This window comes from Heteronotia binoei, chromosome 21 (genome assembly GCF_032191835.1).
Source record: "Heteronotia binoei isolate CCM8104 ecotype False Entrance Well chromosome 21, APGP_CSIRO_Hbin_v1, whole genome shotgun sequence".
In the NCBI taxonomy this organism is placed as follows: Eukaryota; Metazoa; Chordata; class Lepidosauria; order Squamata; family Gekkonidae; genus Heteronotia; species Heteronotia binoei.
The window spans coordinates 7,838,326-7,861,934 of record NC_083243.1 but is presented as its reverse complement, the minus strand read 5'-3'; the positions used below and the strand labels follow the sequence as shown (position 1 = coordinate 7,861,934).

The window sequence follows — 23,609 nt, the reverse complement described above, 5'->3', positions numbered from 1 at the left end:
TTCACGGCAGACTTTTTACGGATTGGTTTGCCCTTGCCTTCCCCGGTCATCTACACTTCCCACCCCCCCCCCACCCCCAGCAAGCTGGGGACTCCTTTGACCAACCTCGGAAGGATGGAAGGCTGAGTCAACCTGGAGCCGGCTACCTGAACCCAGCTTCCACTGGGATCGAACTCAGGTCGTGAGCAGAGGGCTCCGACTGCAGGACTGCAGCTTTACCACTCTGCACCACGGGGCTCTTATAAAGGTAAAGGTCATCCCCTGTGCAAGCACCAGTCGTTTTCAACTGGAGTGACGTTGCTTTCACAGCATTTTCATGGCAGACTTTTTATGGGGTGGTTTGCCATTGCCTTCCCCAGTCATCTACACTCTTCCCCCGGAAAGCTGGGTACTCATTTGACCGACTTCGGGAGGATGGAAGGCTGAGTCAACCTGGAACCGGCGACCTGAACCCAGCTTCCACCGGGATTGACCTCAGGTCATGAGCAGAGGGCTCCGACTGCAGGACTGCAGCTTTACCACTCTGCAGCAGGGGACTCCTTGCCTTAAGGTTTGGCTGACCCCAAATCCGTGGGAGAAAGGGGCCACCAACCTGGGTTTGCCATCTCCTGGAGATCTGGGGATGGACCCCAGGGGGGGCAGGGACCTCCGTGGGGCTATGGGGCTATAGAGCCCTCCCTAGTCTGAAGCATCCACTGTCCCCAGGGGAGCTGATCTCTGTGGGCTGGGAGGTCCGTTGTAATTGTAGGGCATCCGCAGGTCCCGCCTGGAGGTTGGCATCGCTATGGGATGCATCCATCAGCCTAACTCTCCAGTAGCTATTTTCTTTTTTCTTTTTAAAAATCATTTCAGCATAACCACTTCTTTCAGTGTGATTTATTCTTCTCTTGTGCTTTCGATATATTTTTGTTCATTGTTATTTTCCACACATGCATTCTCACATCCTTTCAATGAAAGCACTCAGTTGCGCTTGAGGGTTTTAAGGTTTCTACCCATCTTGCCACCTGCTATGCCACAATATCTGTGCAGATTAAAGAATCCTAAATCCCTCTTCGGGTGCTGAGAAATGTTGGCCCAGTACATTGTGGAGGGCTGGGAGTGGGGGAGGGGGTGGATCGTGTAGAGGACGTGACCAAACACCCCACGTAGGCACAGCCTGTTTCTACAGTTGTGTGCTGTAGGAACCCCTCTTCTCCTTACGGGTAACTCTGTGAGACAAACGAAGGGGGAATGAATCACCCACAAATCTTAGCAAACTGCTCTGTTTACCTCCCCTGTACAGTGCTTTTGTCCAGCCAAAAAGGGGTGCCAACAGCCTCTCTCTGTGGAGAGCCAGTTTGGTATAGTGGTTAAGTGTGTGGACTCTTATCTGGGAGAACCAGGTTTGATTCCCCACTCCTCCACTTGCACCTGCTGGAATGGCCTTGGGTCAGCCATAGCTCTGGCAGAGGTTGTCCTTGAAAGGGAAGCTGCTGTGAAAGCCCTCTCCAGCCCCACCCACCTCACAGGGTGTCTGTTGTGGGGGAGAAAGATAAAGGAGATTGTGAGCCACTCTGAGACTCTTCAGAGTGGAGGGCGGGATATAAATCTAATATCTTCATCTACCTCACAGGGTGTCTGTTGTGGGGGAGGAAGGGAAAGGAGATTGTGAGCCGCTCTGAGACTCTTCGGAGTGGAGGGCGGGATATAAATCTAATATCTTCATCTACCTCACAGGGTGTCTGTTGTGGGGGAGGAAGGGAAAGGAGATTGTGAGCCACTCTGAGACTCTGTCCTTGAAAGGGCAGCTGCTGGGAGACCCCTCTCAGCCCCACCCACCTCACAGGGTGTCTGTTGTGGGAGGCGAAGATATAGGAGATTGTAAGCCGCTCTGAGTCTCTGACGGGGTTTAAACCTGCAGTCTTCTTCTTCTTCCATTGCTGCATTCAAATCCACAGATGACAGCTGGCTTCTTTGTGTCCATTTTCTAAAATGACGCACCCCCTGGGGACAGATTCTTCTGGCGTTCTGTCCAGATTCACGCCTCCCTCTTCTTTTCTGCAGATTCCACAACACGGTGTAGTGGTTAAGAGAGGTGGACTCTGATTTGGAGAGCTGGATTCGAATCCCCATTCCTCCTCCACTGTGAAGCCAGCTGGGTGACCTTGGGCCAGTCACAGTTCCCTCGGGACTCTCTCAGCCCCACCTGCCTCACGGGGTGACTGTTGTGTGGAGTGGGAGGGGGAGGTGATCGTAAACCCCTGAGACTCCTTAAGGCAGAGAAATGCAGGGTATAAAAACTAGGCATTCTTCATTTTCCAGTGGTAAATCCTTTATTAATCCAGTGAGTAGCATTTAAGTAGCATGAAACACTGGGTCAGTAGTAGAACAGAAACAAATTAAGGACAAATTTAAGAAGGCTCAACACTTGAGATCCCAAAGGCAGGGAAGGGAAATGGTTAATAGCGACTTCAAACAAATCACAGACCCGTGAAAAGATTTTTGAAGAACAGCAATTCCAAGCATTTGTAAGAAGAAGAAAATCGCCAAGGGAAGACCATCTCAAATGTCCCCATTCTCCATCAATGCGGCAAGAATCCTTTTCATAGACATGAAAACAAGGTCTTGTTCGCACTCCCTTAAAATGCCAATGAAGTGAGCTTACAACAAATAGCCACGAGATGGCACTCAGGCTCTGGTCCTTTTCCTCTTAAACTGCAATATAAAGGGAAATGACCACAAGGCGGCGCCCTGGCATCAATGCCTGGTCTCTCTTGGTTGAAATTAGAACAAAACCCCGATAAGGTGGCATTACAAGAAATGGCCACAAGGTGGCATCCCGGCTCTAAGTCTCTTATTTCTCCTAAAGCGGAGATAAAGTGAAATGAAGACAAACGGCCACAAGGTGGCAGCAGAACTTGCCACTCTGGCTTTGTGCCAAACAGAAATCTGAAGACTCACCAGGAGATTAAGTTAGGGGTGTCGAACTTATTTGTTATGAGGGCCGGATATGACATAAAAGAGACCTTGTTGAGCCAGGCCGGGCCACATGTCTACCTATTTACGATTAGGTAGCAGCAGGAACTCATTTACATATTAGGCCACACACCCCCTGCCGTCACCATTGTTTTACATAGGGGGGGTTTTGAGAAAAAGCCCAGCAGGAACTCATTCACATGTTAGGCCACACCCCCTGCCATCACCATTGTTTCACATAGGACTTTTTTTGTAGAAAAAGCCCAGCAGGAACTCATTTGCATATTAGGCCACACCCTCTGATACCAAGTCAGCCGGAGCTGTGTTCCTGTGCGATTCAGCTCAAAAATAGCCCTGGGTAGCAGAGATATAAACTTTTTAAAGGACACAGACAAACATGACTAATTTTTTAAAAAAAAAAACAACCTTAAAATAAAACATGCTTAAAACATTAGCACTTGTTGGTCTTAAAAGGTGCTTTCGTTGTATTTCTTTCAGGGGATCCAGGGAACTCGGCAAAGGAGGCTCTGCCTCTTTCCTTCCTTCCCCAGGGGACCAGGAGTGGAGAAAATGGAGAAAACAGCCAATTGAGAAAACAGAGGTTTTGCTCTGTAGTTCTGCTGTGCGATTGAGCGAGCCTTGCAAAGCAAGCTGAGATGCAGAAGGAAGCAAGAGAGAGGGAGAAGGAAGCAGACGACAGCTAGTTGTTCAGGGGCCTGATAGGAGCCCTCCGGGGGCCTGATTTGGCCCTCAGGCCGCATGTTTGACACCCCTGTATTAAGTCATGGGGGGACTCAAGAGATGGCAAGAAGAAGAAGCCTGCAGTTTTATATGTAGCAGGGAAATAAACAAGGCGCACACTTACTGATTGAAAACGAGGTATTTTACTATTTGGCACCAATAGCAAGGTTCATTCGAGCATCAAGGCTCCCAAAAATAATGAACCCCGGACACTTCTCAAACCATCAGCTTAAAGCAAAAGTGAGCCTTCAGCCTGGCCCCTTACACATTATCTGATTCACTTCCCCCCTCCCCTTTTCTCCCTGGTATTCCAGTGCGTCTGCTTATCTTTATTCAACAAGGAGTTTCCTGTTATCAATACACATTCGTCTCACACCCATTTGGGCTGCCTGGCTTTTGACAGTTTAGCAGAAATTCCTCTGAGGGGCCTCCCAACACACTCTCAATGTTGCATCAGACATTCTCTTTTGAAGGCATAAACCCATATTTTCATTTATTATTATTACAGGGGTGTTCATAATTATTCAGGGGTCTCCCCTTCATATACCCCGCCTTTCTCACTGAATCAGAGACTCAGAGTGGCTCACAATCTCCAATCTTCTCCCCCCACAACAGACACCCTGTGAGGTGGGTGGGGCTGAGAGAGCTCTCCCAGCAGCTGCCCTTTCAAGGACCACCTCTGCTCTGCCAGAGCTATGGCTGACCCAAGGCCATTCCAGCAGGTGCAAGTGGAGGAGTGGGGAATCAAACCCGGTTCTCCCAGATAAGAGAGCTCTGGCTGACCCAAGGCCATTCCAGCAGGTGCAAGTGGAGGAGTGGGGAATCAAACCCGGTTCTCCCAGATAAGAGAGCTCTGGCTGACCCAAGGCCATTCCAGCAGCTGCAAGTGGAGGAGTGGGGAATCAAACCCGGTTCTCCCAGATAAGAGAGCTCTGGCTGACCCAAGGCCATTCCAGCAGCTGCAAGTGGAGGAGTGGGGAATCAAACCCGGTTCTCCCAGATCAGAGTCTGCACACTTCACCACTACACCAAACTGGCTCTCTAGGTTACCAACTATTCTGGCGATGAAAATGCCCCTTCTTTTTAACTGCATTATAATATAATATAGTTCTGATGATACGCTACTAAGGGAAAGTAGCTGATCATTCAGGGTCCGGCGAGATGATTTAATCGCGTATTAATTTATTCACCAAGCCCCGCCTCCACTTTGCCTGCCCGGGGAGCCTGTGCGTGCAGTTCCACTCCACGCCGCCCGGGGGCGCTGGCCAGAAGCCTGCGCATGCGCGCGTGTCTAGGCCACAGGGAGGACGACGCCTGCAAAGGCCCACTTCCTTTCCCGCCCCCGCTTGGCCGGCGTTCCCGGCGTGCCTAGCGCCGCGCCTGCGCAGTGGCCCCAGACCGGCTCTGCTTCGGCCGCATCATCATGGCGGAGCCGCGGGACAAGGCGCTGCAGGATTACCGCAAGAAGCTGCTGGAGCACAAGGAGATCGACGGGCGCCTCAAGGAGCGTGAGTGGCTCCCCCTGGCCGCCTCCTTCTCCTCCGGGGTGTTTGTGGCGGGTTGGGCCTGCGGTGGGGGGGGCAGGTTCGCCCGGCTGGGCCCGCAGGTAGACTGCTCGTGCACGGGGAGGCTCGGCAGGGGGAGAGCGGGTGAGGAGGTCGCCTGGCTGGGCCCAGGGCAGGGCTGCCAGGTCCAATTCAAGACCTATCTGGGGACTTTGGGGGTGGAGCCGGGAGACTTTGGGGGTGGAGCCAGAAGCAAGGGTGTGACGAACGCGACTGAACACCGACGGGAGTTCTGGCATTCAGATTTAAAGGGTCTTCGCACCTCTTAAATGCCTTCCCTCCATTAGAAATAATGGAGGATAGGGCTAGCTTCTTTGGGGGCTTATAGAATTGGACCCTAGGATCCTATCTTTTGGAAACTTCTTGGAGGTACTTCTTCACCCAAAGGGTGATTAACACGTGGAATTCACTGCCACAGGAGGTGGTGGCGGCTACAGGCATAGCCTGCTTCAAGAGGGGGTTAGATAAAAATATGGAGCAGAGGTACATCAGTGGCTATTAGCCACAATGTCTGTGTATATATATAAATTATTGGCCACTGTGTGATACAGAGTGTTGGACTGGATGGGCCATTGGCCTGATCCAACATGGCTTCTCTTATGTTCTTATGTGACACAGAATGTTGGACTGGATGGGCCATTGGCCTGACCCAACGTGGCTTCTCTTAGGTACTTATGTGACAGAGTATTGGACTGGCTGGGCCATTGGCCTGATCCAACATGGCTTCTCTTATGTGACACAGAGTGTTGGACTGGATGGGCCGTTGGCCTGATCCAACATGGCTTCTCTTATGTTCTTAAACTTGGGGGGGGGGGTCTTTTGAGGAGAAGCCCCAGATGCTATGCTGAAAATCTGGTGCCACTGCTTCAAAAACCAGCCCCCCCCCAATAGCCCCAGATACCCACGGATCAATTCTCCATTATACCCTATGAGAATCGGTCTCCATAGGGAATAATGGAATGCCCAGCAGACACTTCCCTCCCCCTCTCCCCCCCCCCGCTTTCTGATGACCCTGAAGCAGGGGGAGGGCTTCCAAACGGGAGGATCCCCTGCCCCCACCTGGGGATTGGCAACCCTAGCCCAGAGGTCGGTTGCTTCTGTACAAGGAGGCTTCACAAGTAGGAACGAATGGGAGTGTCATTTGGTTGGGCCAGAAAGCTCTGTACAGGGAGGCTCCACAGATAGAGAGCAAATGGGAGAGTAACCTGGCTGGGCCCACAGGTAGGCTGCCTCTGTACTGAGGGGTTTCTTACGTAAGGAGCAGATAGCCTTCCCAGAGACCTGTTTCTCTGCAGGAATTTGCCTCCTCTCCTTTGGAGTCCGCCTATCCTTGCCACATCTTATGCTTAAGAGTTCTGCATAGCAACCAATGCGTCCCCCTGGCTTAGCATCTTTTTCCCTATAGGGGCCACCCAAAGCCTAATCCTGTTCACTGATGCTTGGGTGAATAGACTGTTTCTGTACTTGGAGGTCTGGCTTAGCTAATGACAGTTGATAATAGGGGTCTTTTATAAGGGCCAAAGATTCCCCCGACCCCAGTGTTCTGTTTCTATCTGTAGTTTACCAGTTGCTTCTGGGAAACCCACGAGTCGGCCTTGCCTTGTTTTGTGGTAATCCTAAGAAAGAGCCCTGTGGCACAGAAAGAGTCCCGTGGCGCAGAGTGTTAAAGCTGCAGTCCTAAGCTCTGCTCACGACCTGAGTTCGATCCCCAGTGGAAGCTGGGTTTTCAGGTAGCCGGCTCGAGGTTGACTCAGCCTTCCATCCTTCCGAGGTCGGTCAGATGAGTCCCCAGCTTGCTGGGGGGGGAAAGCGTAGAGGACTGGGGAAGGCGAGGGCAAACCACCCCGTCAAAAGTCTGCCGTGAAAACGTTGTGAAAGCGACGTCACCCCAGAGTCGGAAACGACTGGTGCTTGCACGGGGGACCATTCCTTGCCTTTCCCAATCCTAAGAAAATCAGCAGGATGTGGAGAAAGCAAAGCTACAGCTGCCTTGACAGGCCAGCTTTCTATGTGGCGGGCGCCTGGGGTGGATATTATGGAGCATTCAGAGGTGTGGGTATTGCCTATAGTTGTCTGAAGTCATTGACAAGAGATACAAGTTGGTTGCCGCATTGAGAACTTGACTTGAGTGTCAGAACAAAAGGCGAAGAATGAAGTCGGAGGCCAGTGGCACCTTTAAGACCAACAAAGTTTAATTCTGGGTGTAAACCTTTGTTCTCACCATAAAATCAGTGCCCTTTTAAGACAGTTGACCTTTTACGACAGTTTGTGGGGTTAAATACTTTTGTCTCACAATTAGCGATATATAAGATCGATCGACTTAGAAGGTGGGAAACGATACTTTGGAATTCACTTTCCCAGACATGGTTCTGTGAGAACTCATTTGCAAGGTTGTGCATTTTGTTTTGACAGCCAGTGCTAGATTCTCCAGCCGTGGAGACTGGCAAGCTCCCTGAGTGCTTGCAGAGAACAAGATACAATCTTCATGATCATCTGAGAACAGGTTGCTGAAGCTGCTAGAAAGATAGGTTTTAATGTTAATAAGAAACTGTAGGTGTTTGCAATTAATAATTAACGGGGCAGTGTTAACTTCTTCGCTTCTTCATAGCCATTTATAATATATGACAACAAATATGGGAGAGCTCTTGCAGCCCCACCTACTTCACAGGGTGTCTGTTGTGGGGGAAGAAAATAAAGGCGATTGTAAGCCGCTCTGAGACTCTGATTCAGAGAGAAGAGTGGAGTATAAATCTCTAGTCTTCTTCTTATCCAAGTACGACCCTGCCTTAACATGCTCTGGTTTCTTTCCCTGTGCACCAGGGCCAGTAACTGATGCTTGGTGTAGCGGTGAAGTGTGCAGACTCTTCTCTCAGAGAACCAAGTTAGATTCCCCTCGCCTCCATTTGCACCTGCTGGAATGGCCTTGGGTCAGCCATAGCTCTGACAGAGGTTGTCCTTGAAAGGGCAGCTGCTGTGAGAGCCCTCTCCAGCCCCACCCACCTCACAGGGTGTCTGTTGTGGGGGGAGAAGATATAGGAGATTGTAAGGCGCTCTGAGTCTCTGATTCAGAGAGAAGGGCGGGGTATAAATCTGCCCCCACCTCACAGGGTGTCTGTTGTGGGGGGAGGAAGATATAGGAGATTGTAAGGTGCTCTGAGTCTCTGATTCAGAGAGAAGGGCAGGGTATAAATCTGCAGTCTTCTTCTAATAGCAGCAAGGGTTGAGTGCCATTGGAAGCAGGAACTACTGCTTGGCCTTGGGAGAAGAGGGCACATTGTTTCTTTATTTTCTGTCTCTTGGCCTTTCCTCTCATGCACCAAACCACGCAGCCTCTTGGAAGGAAAAGCCATGAATGGGAGATAATCAACAAAAAGGGATCACAGTTAATAAGACAGGTGATACAAAAAACAACTACTGTGATGTGCTGGCTAACAATATTAAAAATCTCTTCGAAACCTTTGCAAATATCTTTTTGTACTTCATATTACAGCAGAGATCCATTTTCACATTTCAATATGAGGATGTAAGCTCATTTCGTCAATAGACTTCCTCAGGAGTACTCTTTCATACATTTCTTCCGGGGTTACCAGCCTTTTTGTTGCAACCCCGTGTAAATGCTCTTCTGCACCGTCTTCAAGTTCTTTCATCCTGGAACAAACCAAAATACACTCAGTAACACTTAAGTGCATGCACTTCTATTAGGAGCTAAAGTCAGTCCAAACTATTTTTTTTTTTTTACCAGATGCACAAGCCTTCTGAAGTTTGCTGGCCTTTAATATTTTTGTTGGACGCGAGGTGTTCTTTTGGATGGCCAATTGCTCTCCTGCTCTCTCTATTTAATTATTTTCAATTTTTATTTCGAGCGAGCCGTTCCTTTGGCAGCAGATTTGCTCAAGCCGCTCAAGTGTACGATTCAAAACAGGCCAGTCCTGCGCCTCTACTAAATGCAAAAATCTCTTAAGAGTCCACCAGCAATGGCCTTTCATTAGGCCATTGCCAGTAGACCCTTAAGTGACTTGAGCAAATTTGCTGTCAAAGAAACGGCTTGCGCGAAATAAAAATTAAAAATAATTAAATAGCGAGAGCAGGAGAGCAATTGGCCATCCAAAAGAACACCTCGCGTCCAACAAAAATATTGCAGAGAGCCTTAAAGGCCAGCAAACTCCAGAAGGCTTGTGCATCTGGTAAAAAAAAATAGTTTGGTAAAAAAAAATCCCTCACTCAACGCACAGCAGCCAAGAAGGTCTGAGCGCCTGCTCCGGCTGCAACGCCACTGAGGATGTTCTCCGCAGCCGCGAACGAAACGTCTGGAAGAAAAGCTTTCTCCAGTAGAACAAGGCACTTGAGCCCGAAAGATTCTGCAAACCCTAATGAGTTTGGACTGACTTTAGCTCCTAATAGAAGTGCATGCACTTAAGTGTTATTGAGTGTATTTTGGTTTGTTCCAGGATGAAAGAACTTGAAGATGGTGTAGAAGAGCATTTACACGGGGTTGCAACAAAAAGGCTGGTAACCCCGGAAGAATTGTATGAAAGAGTACTCCTGAGGAAGTCCATTGACAAAATGAGCTTACATCCGGGTCCTCATTGGACTTTTTTGTCACACGGAAACGTGAAAATGGATCTCTTGTCATAATACGAAATACAAAAAGATATTTGCAAAGGTTTCGAAATGGTTTTTAATAAATATTGTTAGCCAACACATCGCAGTAGCTGGTTTTTTTTGTTGTATTAATAGGAGATGACATGAAGGATTCTGCTGCCTCATCTCTGCACATGACCCACAGAGAGTAGAAGGCCCCACTGGCATCTGTGAAGCTCCTTTTGCCACACATGTCCCCCAGAGACGGATGCCGGGCTCTGAGAGCCGGGGTGGAGCAATCATTTTCTGGCAAAGGCTGACTCCGAATTTGTATCGTCAAAGGCCTTGGTCTGATCCTCAGGTCATGGCCCTGAGCTTGTGTAGCCCAGGATCGGGATGGGGTCATTCTCTGCCTTGACATTCAAGAGCTTGCTTTCCCCCCTCTTGTTTGCACCTATTCCATTTTGTTCAGTGGTTCTTGCTCCCCAGTAAGCGTCTGCAGGATTATATGGGAACCGGAATCGATTTCCTTCCGAGAAACGAGAAAAATAGACTTTCAAAGAAGAATGTGGTGGCCAAGCTCGCTTGGATAGAAGAAGACGACCGCAGATTTATACCCTGTCCTTCTCTCTGAATCAGAGAGAGCGGCTCACAATCTCCTTTATCTCCTCCCCCCCCCCCAACAGACGCCCTGTGAGGTGGGTGTGGCTGAGAGAGCTCTCCCAGAAGCTGCCCTTTCAAGGACAGGGTCTCAGAGCAGCCTACAATCTCCTTTCCCTTCCTCCCCCACAACAGACACCCAGTGAGGTGGGTGGGACTGGAGAGGGCTCTCACAGCAGCTGCCCTTTCAAGCGGCCTACAATCTCCTTTCCCTTCCTCCCCCACAACAGACACCCGGTGAGGTGGGTGGGACTGGAGAGGGCTCTCACAGCAGCTGCCCTTTCAAGGACAGAGTCTCAGAGCGGCTCACAATCTCCTTTCCCTTCCTCCCCCACAACAGACACCCAGTGAGGTGGGTGAGGCTGAGAGAGCTCTGCCAGAAGCTGCCCTTTCAAGGACAACTCTGCGAGAGCTATGGCTGACCCAACAGGTGCAAGTGGAGGAGTGGGGGATCCAACCCGGTTCTCCCGGATAAGAGTCCTCACGCTGAACCACTACACCAAACTGGCTGTCAGCAGCTGCTTGGAAACCCACAGGAAGAGAGGAGGCTGGGGCTGGAGGTGGTTCTTGATCTTAGCAGAAGGCTCCAAGGGGGCAGAATATTGGGAGCCGGTGTGTCAGACGAGCCAGGAACTTGCTTACCTGATCAGCTGGGAGGAGGCGGTGAGAAAAGCTGCAGCAGTCTCTCCTAGGCCAAAGTCTTGCTGGTGGAGATGATGGTCCAAGGTGACGCCAGAGGTGCCGTGATGTCGTCATCCAGCAAGCAGCTGACCATCTGGAAGAACTTGGTCTGAAGGAGACAGTGGAGGTTGGGACTGGCTGGTATGCAGAAGAGAGGGAGAAATGGGGTGGCAGAGAATGCAGAGAAGGAAGGAGTGTGGGGAGGATGAAGAGGTGAAAGGCAGAGAGAGAGAGAGAGAGAGAGAGAGACCAAACTGGGTTGAAGAGCATTTGGAGGCAGAGAAGGAAATCCGAGAGGGGGGAGCGTCTGAGCCAAAGGTGAAAGAACAGAGAAGAGTTGCAAAGAAAGCCAGAAGAGGGAAGATCTGCTGTGGATCTTGGCAAGGTGGACCTCTCTGCGGGGACCTCCTCAAGAGGTTTTGTGAGGCATCCTTAAGGTGTTACTCTCCTAGGGTAGCAAGGAGTTTGCAGTCTGCTAGTTTATTTGCATGTTTATTTGATTGTTGCTGGTTTCTTCAGAGCAAAGGATTTAGCACATATCTGCAAGAACATAAGAGAAGCCTTGTTGGATCAGGCCAATGGCCCATCCAGTCCAACACTCTGTGTCACACAGTGGCCAAAAAAATTATATATATATACACACACACAAACACACACACACACACATACACACACTGTGTCTAATAGCCACTGATGGACCTCTGCTCCATATTTTTATCTAACCCCCTCTTGAAGCTGTCTATGCTTGTAGCCGCCACCACCTCCTGTGGCAGTGAATTCAACATGTTAATCACCCTTGGGGTGAAGAAGGACTTCCTTTTATCCGTTCTAACCCGACTGCTCAGCAATTTCATTGAATGCCCATGAGTTCTTGTATTGTGAGAAAGGGAGAAAAGTAATAAGGCGCTCCGGGCCATAGGACGCACCTCCCTTCTGGGGGGCGATCCACTGCCTCCGCCTCCGATCCCAGCGCTTGCTGTAAGAATCAGAGCTGGAGCCAGGCAGACAGGCACGGAGGAAGCACGCTGCCCTCTCCGCAGCCAGCGCTCGCGAAGCGCTGGGTTTGCGGTGGGGGCAGCATGGAGCGATCCCAGCGCTTGCTGGAAGCAGAGCTGGAGGCAGGCAGGCGCGTGGGAAGCACCGGGATCGGAGGCGGAGGCAGCGGATTCCGCCCCCCGGAGGAAGGTACGCCCTATCGTCCCTTCGCTCCATAAGACGCACACACTTCCCCCCCACTTTTTTTGGGGGGGGAGTGCGTCTTATGGTCCGAAAAATACGGTACTTCTTTCTCTACTTTCTCCATCCCATGCATTATCTTATAAACCTCGATCATGTCACCCCGCAGTCGACGTTTCTCCAAGCTAAAAAGCCCCAAGCGTTTCAACCTTTCTTCATAGGGAAAGTGTACCAGCCCTTTAATCATTCTAGTTGCCCTTTTCTGGACTTTTTCCAGTGCTATAATATCCTTTTTGAGGTGCGGTGACCAGAATTGTACACAGTATTCCAAATGAGACCGCACCATTGATTTATACAGGGGCATTATGATACTGGCTGATTTGTTTTCAATTCCCTTCCTAATAATTCCCAGCATGGCGTTGGCCTTTTTTTTTGCAATCGCACACTGTCTTGACATTTTCAGTGAGTTCTCTACCACGACCCCAAGATCTCTCTCTTGGTCAGTCTCTGCCAGTTCACACTCTGCCAGTACTGTGTCATGCGTTGAGCTGCCTCGGACTGAATCTCAAGCCCTTGGTCCATCAAGGCCAGTGGTGTCTACTCAGACTGGCAATGGCTCTCTTTGGTCTCAACTTGAGGAATTTCACATCAACCTGACCCTTGTGGGGATTGAACTTGGGGCATTCAGCATGCCAAACAGATTTTTTTTCCGCTGAGCCACAGCTCCTCCCTACAAGACACAGAGAAGTCAAACTATTTTAATCCCCACCCCCAAATAATGTCTTGCATTTGCCCGGTTTTTTTGCTCATTGTTAGTATACACCAGGGGTGGCCAAACTTGCTTAATGTAAGAGCCACGTGGAATAAACATTAGATGTTTGAGAGCCGCAAGACATAAATGTCAGATGTTTGAGAACCAGAAGAAGGAAGAAAGGCAAATAGATGAGGGAGGGAAGGGGAGGGTGAGGTGGAAAGAAAACAACTTTGACTTTAAATGCATTCTCCAAGCCGTTCCAACAGTGTGGTGGGGGGCTTTGAGCGCTACACAGTATGTGTGAAAGAGTCACACGTGGCTCCTGAACCACAGTTTGGCCACCCCTGGTATACACAGTGTTTTTTCCTCTACCGTTTCTCTTTGTAGTGAGGGAACAGCTGAAGGAGCTGACCAAGCAGTATGAAAAATCTGAGAATGACCTCAAGGCTCTGCAGAGCGTTGGCCAGGTAAATGTTTATGGGATATGGGAGCATCCAGCGGGCGCCTAATGTGTGAATGTGGACTGCGTTTGGAACTGGGTTGAGCAAGAAAACAGACTGCGGAAGCATGCGAACGTGAAAAAAAAAACACTCAGCTAGATCAGACCACCTTGTTCCGTCATCCTGTTGATAGCAGACAAGCAGGGCGTGAGGAGGACGGTGTCCCCCCGCACTTCCCCCTTGTAACTGGAAATCAGGTAGATAGTCTGTGAACATGGAGGCTAATAGACATATCTTCCACTAGTTTGTCTGGTTCCCTGTGTTGGCTGTGTTGCCGTAGTAAATATTGCACTAATATGCAATATTTGCAGTAGTTTGCAGTAATATTGCACTGATATTAACTCTGTAACTAGTTTTAGTCTATTTCTGTAGGTTAAAAAAAGGACACATAGTCTCAAAACATCTTTCACATCGGCATGTGCTTGAAATGGCTCAAGGCCAACGATAAACTAGCCATAAATTAGTTGTTTATGGAAGGTGAAATTAGCACTTTTCAAGCTGTCTTTTTTTGAGCAACTAAGAAGTGGAGCACATTGCGTGAAAACTCGTCGAAGCAGGAGTTACAAGTCGACACCCTGCACTCTGGCGCTCTGTGCTTTTCTATATTACACTCAGAGTTTGGGACTCTTTCATAAGAACATAAAAGAAGCCATGTTGGATCAGGCCAATGGCCCATCCAGTCCAACACTCTGTGTCACATAAGAACATAAGAGAAGCCATGCTGGATCAGGCCAATGGCCCATCCAGTCCAACACTCTGTGTCACATAAGAACATAAGAGAAGCAATGTTGGATCAGGCCAATGGCCCATCCAGTCCAACACTCTGTGTCACACAGTGGCCAAAAAAATTATATATATATATACACACACACACACACACACTGTGGCTAATAGCCACTGATGGACCTCTGCTCCATATTTTTATCTAACCTCCTTTTGAAGCTGGCTATGCCTCCCGTGGCAGTGAATTCCACATGTTAATCACCCTTTGGGTGAAGGACTTCCTTTTATCCGTTTTAACCTGACTGCTCAGCAATTTCATCGAATGCCCATGAGTTCTTGTATTGTGAGAAAGGGAGAAAAGGACTTCTTTCTCTACTTTCTCCATCCCATGCAGACTTTTCCATTTCTGTTATATATTTATGTCCTCGTGTGTTCTTTGTATATTTAGTATATTAGAATTTAGTAATTTTGGTCGCTATAACCTTCGTGTTGTGTGTGTATACATACATATTTTGTCCGCTCATATGGGCAGTGGCTCTCTGAGTCTCAGGCTGAGGTTTTTCATATTGTCTGCAGCCAGATCCTTTTGAGTGGAGATGCCGAGGATTGAACCTGGGACCTTCTGCATGCCAAGCAGAGCCTGTACTGCTGAGCTACAGACCCTCCCCAGTGTGCATTCAAGATGACAGTCGGGAAGAGAGCTTCCATATGTGTGCCTAATTTTTCCTTTCTCGCTTATTTAACAGATCGTCGGTGAGGTTCTCAAACAGTTAACAGAAGAGAAGTGTAAGTAGTCTGGGTGGGAAGTGGCTGGCTTTCCTAATCTTGGCCTTACCCTGATGTGCCTGCCTCTGATCAGTGTTCCCTCTAAGCTGAGTTGGTGTGAGCTAGCTCACAGATTTTTAGCCTCCAGCTCACACATTTTTGTCTTAGCTCAGGAAGGATGACCCCAGAGCACACTAATTTATCCAGGAGCTCACAACTTTAATGCCAGTAGCTCCCAAAGAAGAATTTTTGCTCACAAGACTCTGCAGCTTAGAGCAGGGGTGTCGAACATCCGGCCTGGGGGCCAAATCAGGCCCTTGGAGGGCTCCCATCAGGCCCCGAGCAACTGCCTGCCATCTGCTCCTTTCTCCCTCTTGCTTCTTTCTGTGTCACAGCTTGCTTTGCGAGGCTTGCTCAATCGCACAGCAGAGCTACAGAGCAAAGCCTCCATTTTCTCCATTGGCTGAGGCTCCTCCCTTAGGGAGGGAGAGCTTGCTGTGTCAGGCTCTCTCAATCACACAGCAGAGCTACTGAGCCAAGCCTCTCTTCCTTCTGTTGGCTGAGGCTCCTCCCCCTCCCTGTCCTCTGGGGAAGGAAGGAAAGAGCCAGAGCTTCCTTTGCCCAGTTCCCTCGATCCCATGGGAGGAATACAAAGAAAGCACCTTTAAGACCAAGTTTGACACCCCTGGCTTAGAGGGGACATTACCTCTGATATAAGCCTCTTGGGCGGGAGGGTGGCAGCGCTGTGAGCAGAAGGCGCAAACCTCACTCTTTAATGTGGCAGAAGCATAAAGCTGTCTCCTATTGAATCTGACCCTCGGTCCATCAAGGTCAGTGTTGTCTACTCAGACTGGCAGGAGCTCCCCAGAGTCTCAGGCAGGGGTCCTTCCCACCACCTTCCACCTGAACTCTTTTAAAGTGGAGATGCCCAGGAGGGAACCTGTGACCTTCTGCGTGCAAAGCAGAGGCTCTGCCACTGAGCCGCAGTCCCTCTTCCCTGAAAGGAGTCCTTTGGCTTAAATCAACAATGACGAGGGCCAGGCACAAAGGAGCGGGACCTGCTGTCAAACGGCGCAGCCTTCCTCCCTTTTGCTGGCCTTGTCCCAGATAGCTTCTGAGTCACTGATGTATGGTGGGTTTTTTTTGTTCCCTTTGCTGCCTGCAGTCATCGTCAAAGCTACAAATGGACCGAGATACGTTGTCGGTTGTCGGCGCCAGGTAAGCGGCCTCTGGAATTCGCTCATCGGTGTCTAAAATCGTCACTTTGGTGAATGCGTTCGAGGCTTTAAGCCAAGGGGTTTCAGCATGGGGCCAGTGGGCACCTCGGTGCCTGCCAACGCTGTTCCTGGTGCTGGCCAAGGGTTTTTGAAAAGTGAGCAGAGCCAGGTGGGGTGTTTGTCTAGGAAGGCTTCTGATTGGCCAGTGACTCTCAGAAGCCCCTCCTTCCATAAATATTAGTCTTTTTTTTGCCATCAAGTCAAGCTGATGTCTGGCGACCCCTAGTGGGGCTGAAAGGCAAGAGATGTTCAGAGGTGGCTTGCCGTCGCCTGCCTCTGTAATTCAGCCCTGGTATGCCTTGGAGGTCTCTCATCCAAATACAAGCCAGGGCCGACCCGGCTTAGCTTCAGAGATCTGATGAGATCGGGCTCGCCTGTTAGTTTTGAAGGTTCTCCTGGACTCTTTTTTCTCACAGGTTTTTAAAAACCGAAATGAGCTATTCGCTTTTGGGCTGGGGACTGTTTTGAGTACTCTGTACTGGGGAGGGGCAGAACTATAAGATGGTGAGGTCTTACTAGTGACTCTACAGCAGGGGTCCCCAACCCCCCTGGGCTGCGGACCTGCCCGGTCCGTAGGCTATTAACAATTGGGCTGCACAGGCATGGTGCTCTCAGCTTCCCAGGTCATAGACTTGGGAAGCTGAGAGGGGTAGGATGGTGTGTTGGCGTGTGCTCTCCTCCAAGCACGGCTTCCCAGCAACCTCAGCTGATTGGTGAGGGTCTTTCAATGGGTGGGGGAGGCAGATTGGCTGCTTCTGCTGCCTTGCTGCCTGGTGGGGACATGGCAGAAGAAGCCCCAGTCTCTCCTCATAAGAGAAGCCATGTTGGATCAGGCCAATGGCCCATCCAGTCCAACACTCTGTGTCACGTAAGAACATAAGAGAAGTCATGTTGGATCAGGCCAATGGCCCATCCAGTCCAACACTCTGTGTCACATAAGAACATAAGAGAAGGCATGTTGGATCAGGCCAATGGCCCATCCAGTCCAACACTCTGTGTTACATAAGAACGTAAGAGAACCCATGTTGGATCAGGCCAATGGCCCCTCCAGTCCAACACTCTGTGTCACATAAGAACTTAAGAGAAGCCATGTTGGATCAGGCCAATGGCCCCTCCAGTCCAACACTCTGTGTCACATAAGAACTTAAGAGAAGCCATGTTGGATCAGGCCAATGGCCCCTCCAGTCCAACACTCTGAGTCACATAAGAACTTAAGAGAAGCCATGTTGGATCAGGCCAATGGCCCCTCCAGTCCAACACTCTGAGTCACATAAGAACTTAAGAGAAACCATGTTGGATCAGGCCAATGGCCCCTCCAGTCCAACACTCTGTGTCATATAAGAACTTAAGAGAAACTATGTTGGATCAGGCTAATGGCCCATCCAGTCCAACACTCTGTGTCGCACAGTGGCCAAAAAAATTATATTTTTATTTATATATATATGTGTGTGTGTGTATGTATATTTACACACACACACACACACACATATATATATATACACACTGTGGCTAATAGCCACTGATGGACCTCTGCTCCATAGTTTTATCCAATCCCTTCTTGAAGCTGGCTATGCTTGTAGCCGCCACCACCTCCTGTGGCAGTGAATTCCACATGTTAATCACCCTTTGGGTGAAGAAGTACTTCCTTTCATCAGTTCTAACCCGACTGCTCAGCAATTTCATCGAATGCCTGCGAGTTCTTGTATTGTGAGAAAGGGAGAAAAGTACTTCTTTCTCTACTCTACATACCATGCATTATCTTATAAACCTCTATCATGTCACCCCGCAGTCGACGTTTCTCCAAGCTAAAGAGCCCCAAGCGTTTCAACCTTTCTTCATAGGGAAAGTGTTCCAACCCTTTAATCATTCTAGTTGCCCTTTTCTGGACTTTTTCCAATGCTATGATATCCTTTTTGAGGTGCATTGACCAGAATTGTACACGATATTCCAAATGAGACCGCACCATCGATTTATACCGGGGCATTATTTAAAGACCCCCATAGGGGGCAGGGACGTAGCAGAAACCCCAGTGCCACGCTCCCAGCCCTTGGAAAAATTGTCTTCTACAAAACCAGTCCCTGGTGCCAAAAAGGTTGGGAGCCGCTGCCCTATAGGACAAGGAGGTCAGACAAGCACTGCCCTCCTCCATTAAGATATTCTCTGTTTGGGCATTCTTTTAACAGTTGGGCTTTGGGGTTGTTTCTTTTCCTGCCTCCAGCTGGATAAAAGCAAGCTGAAGCCGGGCACGAGAGTCGCCCTGGATATGACCACCCTGACCATTATGAGGTAAGGTCGTGCATCAAATTGGGGGAGAGCAGGTAGAGCCATGAAGAGGGCTGTTATTTTTTTAAAGGAAAAGTATTCTTTAAAATTTGTATCTCAGAGACTTGCATTCTCGGCAGTACAATGGAACCAAATGCTTTAAAAATAAGAAGGGACTGAAACAATGTGGAATGTTGAAGCCGCTTGTGGGGAGGGGAGATGTCTTTGGATAAAAGTAGGGATTTGGGCGAGATGGCTTGCCTTAGCAGGGGAAGCCACGGCCTTCAGTTTGCAAGACTTGTGCGAGAGCATTAATTCATAGGATCACCCTCCGTGGGAAGCAAATTGACATCAGTTAACGCGCACAGAAAATGAGAGGAAATCAAAATATAGGCAGTATTTACATTGCTAAGCTTATGCTTTATTTTATTTTGCTCTGTTTTACTGCTTTAACAGCTTCAAAAGCATAAAGTACAACTTATTTACAATAGTACCAGTGGGCTTATCTTCAGAAATGAAAAGTCTGAATGCTTGAGTTTTGTGCAAGCAAATGTTCACGGTATATGCGCAAAACCTTTTTTTGTGTGTGCGGTCTTAGAGCATGGAGCTTTTGCTATCTGAAAAGCAGGAAAAATAAAAGTTGAAATGAGAACTCAGGTGTAGTAAACAAGTGCATTTCTGCCCACATAATCAACCCCCACGCAGGCTGAATACTTAAGAAGCATATTTAGATTTCAAGTTAAACTTTATTATGCGGAACTAACTGTTCAGTAATGTATTGTAAACCTACATGTTACAGCATGTTAATTGGCCCAAAATGTCTTGCATGTATCTGTAGCATACACAGGTGTAATTCTAGCAGGAGCTTCTTTGCATATTAGGCCCCACCCCCCTGATGTAGCCAATCCTCCTGGAGCTTCCACTAGGCCCTGTACTGAGAGCCCTGTAAGGAATTCCAGCAGGACCTCCTTTGCATATTAGGCCACACCCCCTGATGTAGCCAATCCTCCTGGAGCTTCCAGTAGGCCCTGTACTGAGAGCCCTGTAAGGAATTCTAGCAGGACCTCCTTTGCATATTAGGCCACACACCCCTGATGCAGCCAGTCCTCCTGGAGCTTGCAGAAGGCCCTGTGCAAAGAGCCCTGTAAGGAATTCTAGCAGGACCTCCTTTGCATATTAGGCCACACACCCCTGATGTAGCCAATCCTCCTGGAGCTTGCAGAATGCCCTGTGCAAAGAGCCTTGTAAGGAATTCCAGCAGGACCTCCTTTGCATATTAGGCCACACACCCCTGATGTAGCCAATCCTCCTGGAGCTTCCAGTAGGCCCTGTACTGAGAGCCCTGTAAGGAATTCTAGCAGGACCTCCTTTGCATATTAGGCCACACACCCCCTGATGTAGCCAATCCTCCAGGAGCTTCCAGTAGGCCCTGTACTGAGAGCCCTGTAAGGAATTCTAGCAGGACCTCCTTTGCATATTAGGCCACACACCCCTGATGTAACCAATCCTCCTGGAGCTTCCAGTAGGCCCTGTACTGAGAGCCCTGTAAGGAATTCTAGCAGGACCTCCTTTGCATATTAGGCCACACACACCCTGATGTAGCCAATCCTCCAGGAGCTTCCAGTAGGCCCTGTACGAAGAGCCCTGTAAGGAATTCTAGCAGGACCTCCTTTGCATATTAGGCCACACACCCCCTGATGTAGCCAATCCTCCAAGAGCTTACAGTAAGCCCTGTACTGAGAGCCCTGTAAGGAATTCTAGCAGGACCTCCTTTGCATATTAGGCCACACCCCCTGATGCAGCCAATCCTCCTGGAGCTTCCAGTAGGCCCTGTACTGAGAGCCCTGTAAGGAATTCTAGCAGGACCTCCTTTGCATATTAGGCCACACACCCCTGATGCAGCCAATCCTCCAGGAGCTTCCAGTAGGCCCTGTACTGAGAGCCCTGTAAGGAATTCTAGCAGGACCTCCTTTGCATATTAGGCCACACACCCCTGATGTAGCCAATCCTCCAGGAGCTTCCAGTAGGCCCTGTACTGACAGCCTTGTAAGGAATTCTAGCAGGACCTCCTTTGCATATTAGGCCACACACCCCTGATGTAGCCAATCCTCCTGGAGCTTCCAGTAGGCCCTGTACTGAGAGCCCTGTAAGGAATTCTAGCAGGACCTCCTTTGCATATTAGGCCACACCCCCTGATGCAGCCAATCCTCCAAGAGCGTACAAAAAAGAACCTTGTAAGGTGGAATTCTAGCAGGACCTCCTTTGCATATTAGGCCACACACCCCTGATGTAGCCAATCCTCCAAGAGCTTACAAAAAAGAACCTTGTAAGGTGGAATTCTAGCAGGAGCTCCTTTGCATATTAGGCCACACACCCCTGATGTAGCCAATCCTCCAAGAGCTTACAAAAAAGAACCTTGTAAGGTGAAATTCTAGCAGGAGCTTTTTTGCATATTAGGCCACACACCCCTGATGTAGCCAATCCTCCAAGAGCTTACAAAAAGAACCTTGTAAGGTGGAATTCTAGCAGGAGCTCCTTTGCATATTAGGCCACACACCCCTGATGTAGCCAATCCTCCCAAGAGCTTACAAAAAAGAATCTTGTAAACTCTTGGAGGATTGGCCTAATATGCAAAGGAGCTCCTGCTAGAATTCCACCTCTGAGCATGCATACATAGAATACATATTACTAAATGCTGCGTATTGCCTCCCATAAAAACCTTCATACTACGTTTTGAGAGAGTGAAACTATGCCATGAAAGCATTTTGCTAATCCTGCACTGCCCATTAGCTGAATTCTTAAATTTTTGCTACTTGGATCGTATATATTTTTAACACACACCCACACACCGGTTTACAAAACAATAAAACACAATTTCTATAAATAGTCATTTGGAAAACATTTGATTACAGCTTTGAAACTGGCCAAGCTTTCTGTAACATTTTGTTGAGAGTGGCATCCGTCCCTTCTTAAAGTTTATGAAGCAGCGACGCTTTAGTGATGAAGAAAATTTCCACGGTGGGGGGTGGGGAGAGAAACACGTGAACATTTCCTGTGGAGAACATTCCGTCACCCCACTCTCTGGTGACGTGTTTTGAATATTAAGGAAAAACACTTTATAGACCGGGAGTTCTGAATGTGGTGCCCATGGATCCCTCAACACCTTTCTTGGTGCCCATCAAGTGTCTTTAGAAAGTGGGCAGGGCCAGGTGGGCCTCCAGCCCAGCAGGGCTTCTGATTGGCCGTTGGAGATCTGATCGGCTGGGCAGATTAAAACGATGCCGTTTCGGCGGCAGCTGCCACTATTACGTTGGCTTCATTCTCTCTTTTACTTCTCTTTTCCCAGCTGGTTCTCAAAATTATTCCTTGCTCATCTGCGTAGGAGTGACGCTGTGTGTACCTCCCACAGGGGCTGCTCTCTGGTGGTGCCCACCACCTGGCATCAGGAATCAAACGGTGCCCCAATGCTCAAAAAGGTTGGGGAGCGGTGTGCCCTCTAAGCTGAGTTGGCGTGAGCTAGCTCACAGATTTTTAGCCTCCAGCTCACACGTTTTTGTCTGAGCTGAGGAAGGACGACCCCAGAGCACACTAATTTATGCAGTAGCTCACAACTTTAATGCCAGTCGCTCGCAAAGTAGAATTTTTGCTCACAAGACTCTGCGCCTTAGAGGGAACATTATTGGAGACCCTGGTTATAGATATTTTATAACAAATGCAGGTGTCTCCCATTTTTCCTGCGAGGGTTACAGCTGTTTGGGAAAAGGCACTGGAGTTGTTCTTAAGAATTTTTTTTTAATAACTCACCATTTTTATTATTTTTTAGCATCGTAAAACCAATACTGAGTATATAAAAACAACATCACTTACAGTTATAAGACATACAGAAGAAGTGCAAAAAGATAAACATAAATAAAACTTACATACAGAAAACCTTAACTCGGGTTACATGTTAACAACATATTCGGAGATCCAATTAATACAGAATGTAGTCCAGATATTTAGTTGGAATAGATGAACTGGATGATGGATTTTCATTTATGTATGCAAAAAACCCAAACCATCTTTCAACGAAGGTATCTGCTAATAATGGATTTTCGTATTTCGGTATGCAGGATGCCAACTTATCTTGAATCGAGATCCCATTGACAAATACTAGGACTTTTGTCAGATTTCCAACATTGTGCCACATTGATTTTAGCCGCCATTAATAAAATAGAGAGTACATATGGACATAGGAAGCTGCCTTATACTGAATCAGACCCTCGGTCCATCAAAGTCAGTCTTGTCTTCTCAGACTGGCAGCGGCTCTCCAGGGTCTCAAGCTGAGGTTTTTCACATCTATTTGCCTGGACCCTTTTTTGGAGATGCCGGGGATTGAACCTGGGACCTTCTGCTTCCCAAGCAGATGCTCTACCACTGAGCCACCGTCCCTCCAATTTCAAATTAGAACATGGTTTCAAGAAATTTTTTTTAAAAATGGTTGGGCCAGAATGCAATAGTAGAGAGTATTGTGTCGCCCCTTCTCCAATGTAGATATTTGCCAAGGGAGGTGGACCCGTTGGTTTACAATATGTCTCACGAAGATCCTGGAAACGTCTCCTACTCCGAGATCGGAGGACTGTCGGAACAAATCCGGGAACTGAGAGAGGTACTCGTCCGTTTCATCATGGGTGTGGGGAATGGGTCTGATGCGGCGGGAAGCTGGTGAACTTCGGGATAGCAGGGCAAGAGGCTTGAATCCTTGGCTCATTTTGGCCACCAGACAGTGATCCTCCCCACCACGGTTTCCCATCCTGTGGGTCATGAAGCCTCTGAAAGTAGTTTGCAGGCCGTCCCTCCCTAATGCCCCCCCACCCGCCCTTTCCATTTGCTCTCGTATTTTGGAAATCAAGCTCTGACCCTCAAAACAGTATTTTCAATGTCATACTTTCGGCAGTATTTTTTCTTCATTGCGTATACATATGGATCG

The 23,609-nt window shown here is 48.7% G+C and overlaps 1 protein-coding gene across 1 annotated transcript in view; it reads left to right on the top strand.

Moving 5' to 3' along the window:
* The first annotated feature begins 5,031 nt into the window (after positions 1-5,031).
* LOC132588759 (26S proteasome regulatory subunit 10B) overlaps positions 5,032-23,609 on the top strand; it is a 45,629-nt gene continuing 27,051 nt past the window's right edge. The window contains exons 1-6 of the mRNA XM_060261173.1: positions 5,032-5,204; positions 13,501-13,580; positions 15,083-15,122; positions 16,267-16,319; positions 18,597-18,664; positions 23,174-23,288. Of these exons, the coding sequence (XP_060117156.1) occupies positions 5,120-5,204; positions 13,501-13,580; positions 15,083-15,122; positions 16,267-16,319; positions 18,597-18,664; positions 23,174-23,288 (441 nt within the window). The 5' untranslated portion in view covers positions 5,032-5,119. The remainder of the gene's footprint in view (positions 5,205-13,500; positions 13,581-15,082; positions 15,123-16,266; positions 16,320-18,596; positions 18,665-23,173; positions 23,289-23,609) is intronic.